Below are 7,597 nucleotides of genomic sequence, written 5' to 3'. Positions count from 1 at the left end.
TCACAATGACCCAATGTGTCGATATACTATCCAGTAATGAATGGGCACAGAAAGTATGGGTCGTGTTATTTAAACACCACACACCCAAATAAAAAAACAAAATGATTGAAACGAGGAAGAACTTGTCACTCGTCTAGTGAAACACTTTTGTTTTCCGTTACGTGCCTGACACTTACATGACCCTGCACATATTGATTGCACAGCTGCAGAATTAACAGTTGTTTTAAATGGGAATTACCCCCATATTCAACTTCAATGTGCCATACACATTTGCACACGCCTCGGATCAATCGTAGTACCACAAAACATAACTGAGTTCAGAGGAAAAAGGTGAAACATTCAGTGAAATGGATAGGATGTGTGCTCTGCTGACCGCAAACACTACATAGTCCGATTGCTGCCTTGGATGCACACTCAACGTCTACGTTTTCCCACTCCAGAGGGGGGAGCTACACGATAACGAACAAGAAGGAACATCCAAATCTCACCTCTCACCAGGCTCAATAGACACACATCCCTTTTGAGCCTCTGCATTTCTACCAGGTAAGGGAGTTTTTCCCTTCACTTGCCCTGACTTGAGGTTTTTCCTTGTCTGTTGGTAAGGAAAGACTCCCTGGCTTTAATTGTTACGGTATCTTGATATTTGGGGCCTAAAAACTCACTGGCTTTATTTGTGACGACAACTAGATATTTTGAGGGCCTGACAAACTGAATTAGGTACTGTCTTAGGGACTTCACCAATTTATTACATATGAGCCATTTGGGCTTTTTCCGAATCACTCGTCCTTTTTCTCCTTCCCTCCACGGTTCACTTTTTTTTTTTTAGCTATCCCCCTAGTTTTTTTGCACCGAGGGTATTCTCCAGGACAACCTTGTATTTTCCCGCTGCCAGATACGTGTCTGTCTGTCTGCCACAGTTATTGGCCTATCAGTGACCATGTTCTGCTCCTGCCAACACGACACGGTAAGGACGTTCCTAATGTTGCTACAATATTACAATCTCAAACATGTTACTTTTTAGTGTATGCTGAACAAAAATATAAATGCAACATGTAAAGTGTTGGTCCCATGTTTCATGACCTGGAAATAAAAGATCCCAGAAATGTTCCAAACGCACAAAAAGCGTATTTCTCTCAAATGTTGTGCACAAATTCGTTTTCATCCCTGTTAGCAAGCAGTTCCCCTTTGCCAAGAGAATTCATCCATCTGACAGGTGTGGCATATCAAGAAGCTGATTAAACAGCATGATCATTACCCAGGTGCACCTTGTACTGGGGACGATAAAAGGCCACTCCAAAATGTGCAGTTAATGTCACACAGCACAATGCCACAGAAGTCTCAAACTTTGAGGGAGCCTGCAATTGGCATGCTGACTATAGGTATGTCCACCAGAGCTGTTGCCAGATTATTTCATGTTAATTTCTCTACCATAAACTGACTCCAACAGGCCCATCCACTTGGGAGCCAGGCCCACCCATTGCCCAGTCATTTGAAATCTGTAAATTAGGGCCGAATGGATTTATTTATATTGACTAATTTCCATCTATGAACTATAACTCAGTAAAATCTTAGAAATTCTTGCGTGTTATATTTTTGCTCAGTATAAGTAATATAAGAGAACCGTATTCACTGGTTCGTGTTCATAGGGTGCATCGTAGCGAAACGTTTTGCAAAGGAAAATGAGAACCAGCCTTTCTTACAGCTCAGATGGTACCTCTCGGTTCCGTTCTGCTTTCTTCCATTTCGTGCCTAGGTGAACATAACCCTGGTTTTAGGTTGAGCCACCTGGCAGACCTTTCAAGAGATGCTGTCCCTGACTGCTTCCTCTGCATGCCAAGGGACCCATAAAAAAGCACTTTCATTAACAAGCCATTAGTATTGATCGGGCAATTTAAAGTTAGTGAAAGTCAAGCAGGTACAGGTATCTAATAACAAGACTGCACCGTACAGCCAGACTATAAGCCATCCTTCAGCTGAACCTTTTCACCCTCCCAGGGCTGTTGTGTTGAGAGTTATGGGCACACAACCCAGTACCACCTGCCACAGCCCTCACCATCACCACCTACCAAAACTAATAGGGGCAAAGTGGCAGATGCCAGGGGGGGCAGTGCCCACCTGGGGGGGAACACGATCTGCGGTAAAGACATTAGATCCCAAAAGCAGGTCGGGGTGACAGCGACAAGCGTACAGTATGAGCGGAAGGCAGCCAAGTGACTCGGCAGGTGAAAAAAGTGACGGGTCATTTAGGCGGCAGGTTCTCGTGCCGCACTGACACAATGGCAGATGCTGCGCGGGGGAACGAAGGTACGTAGGCAGGCAGGCGGCAGCCTCGAGGGATCAAGTTGTTTATAGAGTGCACCGAGAAAATTGAATCCATGTGAAGTCATTTCTGATTCAAAATACATAAGAGAAACATGGATGCTGCTGATCTGTCCTTGATAATAAGTAACAAAGTTCAATCAGGGAGGTTAAATAAAGATGCACAAGGTTAATCAAAGTATTGTGCAAATGTTGCAGTTTCAAAGCTAATTTCCTGCAATTCTACAACATATGTTCATATGATATCTGGGCGAATTACAAAATCAATGGGGGGCCCCCTGGTGGTCAGGACTGTTGGGCACATGCTTTACATTTCTATTGCGAAATCTGTAGCGCTTCAGCTTTACAAATTGAATAGAGCCCCAATTTACCTAGCAATCTGAAAAGAAAAATAGCTGACATTGAGTGTCTGTCAGTGACTGACCTACACAAGAGGATTTAGAAATGTCACGTTGTGTAATATACTATTCTACAGTTGAGACACCGACTGAGTTCATAATAATAAAGCAAAGTAGTTCCGACTTTGAGTAGAAGTCGTTGATTCGGCAAAATGATTAGGAAAATACTCAAATACAGAGAAAAGAAGTATTTAACACACAAAGAGTTAAATAAAGCATGTATATGAGCCCAGGTCGGGTGTGTTTGCATGTGTGAATGGCCAAACTGAGCTCCACAGTGATCTTAAGCTGAACGTCACTTACTGTGACCTGATGAGAGCTGGCCAACCTGACGAGAGCGGGTAACTCTGGGTAATTCCTAAGCTTTATTTGTGGTAATGTAGTCACTAGAACGACTGAAACTTTGTAAGCTGTTAATTACTGGATATTTAGTGGCATTCTTCGGTGACAGCCCCTCCCTGGTGTGTCACTCATGCTGTCGTGCTATTCAGAAAGCAGTGGCGGTTGGTGTAGGGAGAAATGAGGATGGCATTTCTTCCTCAACCAGCCTGCTCTGACAGAAAGGCATGAGCCTGCCACTATGACAAACAGATGGATTATGAAATATTGTTTCTCATGGATTAAGGGAACATGCGCTCTCTCTTGGGAGTTAAGTTTGACAGCCCTAGTTTAGAGAAAGTTGAGTAAAATACACAGTAGGATTTGTCAGCATATTTTATTATGTCAGTCAAGGAGAAATCTCAAACAAAATTATGGTATACTCTGAATATTGACGTGAGATTGTTTTTTTCTCCCTCGGGCATAAATAGTTTGGAAGTTATAGAATATATTAAGTATATTTCCTCAGGGAACTTTTCCTAGCTCGGAATGAGTAGTATTAACTTTCAAAATGGGGGTACAATGTTTTTTGCAGCTTTATTTGAATATTCCTACTATACTGTATGTGTGCTTTGTATAAGGGTGTTAAATTGTACACTTAAGCCTATCCTTATAGAGGAAGATCCGCACTAGCTCAATTGATATTTAAAGGCAATGTTTATGCGTTCGCAAATTCATGGTAAACACTGCATATGTTGGCTCAATAAGAAATGCCCTTTCAATTTCAATTGTGCTATAATGCAGATCTTCCATGATACTTATTGAATCTAGCCCTTAATAGGTGTTAGGATTTTCTTTTTTTAACTCCTTTTTAAATTATCTCAAGATGTTATTTGGTTGCGAATAATGAATTGATTGAGGTTGAAAATACACAAAACGATTTATCTTCCAACATAAACATGCCTGAACTTGGGAGAAAAAAACACCACGTCAACCAAAAACAATTAATAGATATATTCTTTTATCTGAAAACGTATATGCCCAGTATGTAATAGTAAGTCAAAACATCCAACCGTGCGTGTGAATCAGTCGGCCTCGACCTGTCATGCAAGTACAGTATGTGTCTATACAATCTACAGTATCTCGAATAGAATGTTAACATATTGTCGATACCTTTTCCTTAGGAAAAAGATTAAACCACTTCAGCATGCAATGAGGTAACAGGTCATAACAGCCAATTCCTCTGTGAGGAAGCCTAAATGTATACTTCAACATGTATTCTTACTTGGAGGAGTTATCTCTGTGTGAGTGCAGAAGTTGTTAGACCCCTCTTTCCAGGTGAGCTCTAGTCTGGTTCGGAGTGCAGTGACACAGCTCTATTCAGAACAAATCATTCAAATGATATACTCTATGGCTGACTCGAAGGTCGACATTTTATCTTTTCGAAATTCTTATGAAACTCGTCTTGTGCTCAATAACCAGCTGTGGGGGAACAGGTTAAGGTAAATTCATGTTTTGTGGTTACGCAATATCGATTGGCTTCATCTCGACTGAATATCTTACGGGAACCCACTAATTCACAGGTGTGTATGGCTCTGTCCCAAAAAGGCACCTTATTCCCTGTATAGTGTACTACTTTCGACCAGACCCCTATGGGCCCTGGTCCAAAGTTTTGCACTATATAGGGAATAGGGTGCCATTTTGGACGCACTCTATCATTAGCTTACTGCTTGTAGTACTGCTTGACAAATTAATGTGTAAATAGTCATCTTTTGGTTAAACAAGCAAATGCCCCTATGTGTAGTATAGAGATGTATTCATGATGTTCATAATTGGACACCTTTATGCTGCGTTTACAGAAGCAGCCCAATTCAGATCTTTTGCCAATTATTTGCATATCTGATACCTATCTGATCTTCTTCCCTAACGTGTAAACAGCAAAAGACCACATGGAATCAGATCTGTTGACTTCCAAATTATACCATCTCCATATGTGGAGCTGAATCCTGATACAAACCCGATCCTCCATATGTGACCTCTGTCTGGACGCTCAGATCAGATTTCTTTGCTTTGAAATTTTACTTTTTTACCATGATTTGCCTTGACCATGACAACCACCCTAATATTTAAAGGAACAGTGACAGGAAATGAGAATTGCATATGTGTGCTACTTCAGAGGCTACATCAGTGTGAGCAGAGAGGAGGTAAAATGAGAGGTTTCACTCTTGCCAAAAATCTATCCAAAATAAGCCCAAAGCGTTTCTATGGGCTTATTTTGGACCTAAGGTTTGTCGCCTGCCTTCCCGCCTTTGGGACAACGACTCCCATTGTTGTGACGGAGACATGAGCGTTATACATATATATGTGAATGGGCAAATCTGATATGGGTCACATGTAAAACTTGAGTGTAGACAAAAAAGATCAGATATAGAATGAAAATCAGATTTGGGTTTTTGTGGCTGTGTAAACACAGCCATAGTATCTCTATGGTAAGCAGCCTCCAACCTTGTTAATCTGAAAAAATTGAAAGCGTTTTTTAAATAACGACTATTCATCAATTAGAAAACAGTAACTGCTTTCTGGATTTTGAACCTATGTTCTTGAGACCTTAATACGTTTTGGTTGCATTCTTTGATTACTTTTGTAAAGGTAGCCATTTCAACCAAGTGTAATGTTGTTTCATTGAACTGAATTAAACATTTTATATATTAATAATATAACCATGGTTTGTATTTGATTTAATTCCCCTTTTAGAGGACTTGTGTAGGAACGTAACAATGACCCCTGTTCCGCGCGCTAACATTTGATCGAGGTGTTACAGTCAAGAACCTCTACCTAGGTCACAATCACTTCTAACCTCGAACGGGATTTCAACTTCAATAATACACATGTTCAGGTTGATCTTTCAATCGAAAGAGAGAAACTCCTCAAAAATGAGCTACGTCTAAAAAAAAAGGACACACTTGATCAAATCCAAGACAACGCACAAAATGACATGCGTTTGCATAGTAAAAGCTGTAAGTCGCTTGAACGCGGACTAACAAGTGACCCCCCCCCCACCCCCCTCCCCAGAAAATGGGGGGAAAACACGCCACACGTTAAGAACACTCAAAAGTGCACGTCCATAATGTTGCACAATGCACCACAGTCCCTATAATGCTCTGTATCATGCCCACATTTCTTGTCTTTGTAAAGATTCAGTTCCCTGTCCAGTTTTTAGTTCCCCCGTGATGGTAGTTGGGGTTGAGTTGTTGGGGCCAAATTGTAGGGCCAAGCGTAACCTTTTCACACTATCGTGCCAGCGCAGACCCTAGTGTGCTGGCCCAGATATTGTATTCACTCTTGTGTGGAAAGGGCACTAGTCCGTCAGGTCCAGGCACCAGGACTGCTCTGTGCACTGAGTCTGAGCTTCCAGGCTGGATCTCCTCGACCTGGTCCCGGGGCTCTCGCTGTCCCTGCTCTCTGTGGAGCCCCCATTCCCCAGCAGGCACTCCAGACTGGTGTGTCCCACCGCTGCCGAGTCTCCCAAGGGGATGTGGGGAGGAGCGCAGTTGTCCTGCCTAGGAGGAGACTCTGAGTCCTGGGAACAGACGGACGATGGCCTGGGGAAAGAGGGGGCAGTTCCAGGGCTGGAGTGGACAGACAGACTGTGCAGGTCCTCGTCAAGGAGGCTGGAGGTGGATGTGTATTGCTGGGGGAAGTCATGGCTTGGAACCCCGTCAATCCCCAGGACTGCAGCAGGTTCCCCCAGGGTAGGCATTGCAGGGTGTAAAAGGGGTTCTGAGGCTAGGTAGATGTGCGGGTAGGTACTGGGGTAGGCATCCACGAGGCTGTGAGTAGACGTGGGAGCACTAGACAGCAGGCAGCTGTACAAACCGCTGCTAGGCGGCTGCAGACACAAGCTGGGTTGGGACTGGCTGATGCTAACTGGGCTAGTGTCAAGGCCAGGGCGACTCTCGCCAAAGTCCTCATGCCCAGCAGTGGTAGCCGTGCCTGGGCTACCACCACTCTGTAAGGTTGGGCTAATGCTAAGCAAGGAAGGGCCAGTCCAGGGATTGGGTGAGGTTCTACCAGATCCCCGGCAGGGTCCTGGCACGGCCGACGAGTCTGTCACATGGTAGAAGCTAGGGGGCCCTGGGCTGGAAGACTGAGGTTGGGTCTGGTAGTGGCCCTCTGGCTGTCCACCGCCTGTGGCCCTAGCCTGGCAGCTCCCCCCTGGAGCCTCACTGTAGCCCCAGCAAGGGTGGAGTGTGTCCGTGTGTCCCCCCTCCATGCTCCCAGGGTCCTGATGGAGGTGCAGGCTGCTGGGGGCCAGGTTGTAGGCTGTGCCAGTGCTGGCGGTGGGGTTGGGGTTGGAGACCATTTGGACGGCGTAGGGATAGGAGGAGGACAGGGAGGCTGTGTAGTGGTGCATAGCCACCTGGGCCTGGAGAAGGTGCATCATGTGATGGAGGTCCTTGGTCAGCTGAGACACTTCGTTGTTCAAGTTGCCCATCTAGGAAGAGAGAACATATACTCGGGTTAGATTGGGGAGGGGAAAGCGGCAACATATGAATGTATTC

At 44.4% G+C, this 7,597-nt stretch overlaps 1 protein-coding gene across 1 annotated transcript in view; it reads right to left on the bottom strand.

Moving 5' to 3' along the window:
- Nucleotides 1–3,316: 3,316 nt before the first annotated feature.
- Nucleotides 3,317–7,597, bottom strand: part of kcnh4b (potassium voltage-gated channel, subfamily H (eag-related), member 4b) — a 64,458-nt gene continuing 60,177 nt past the window's right edge. The window contains exon 16 of the mRNA XM_046369211.1: nucleotides 3,317–7,530. Within this exon, the coding sequence (XP_046225167.1) occupies nucleotides 6,394–7,530 (1,137 nt within the window). The 3' untranslated portion in view covers nucleotides 3,317–6,393. The remainder of the gene's footprint in view (nucleotides 7,531–7,597) is intronic.

This window comes from Oncorhynchus gorbuscha, linkage group LG11 (genome assembly GCF_021184085.1).
Source record: "Oncorhynchus gorbuscha isolate QuinsamMale2020 ecotype Even-year linkage group LG11, OgorEven_v1.0, whole genome shotgun sequence".
In the NCBI taxonomy this organism is placed as follows: Eukaryota; Metazoa; Chordata; class Actinopteri; order Salmoniformes; family Salmonidae; genus Oncorhynchus; species Oncorhynchus gorbuscha.
This window is presented reverse-complemented; position numbering and strand designations above follow the sequence as displayed.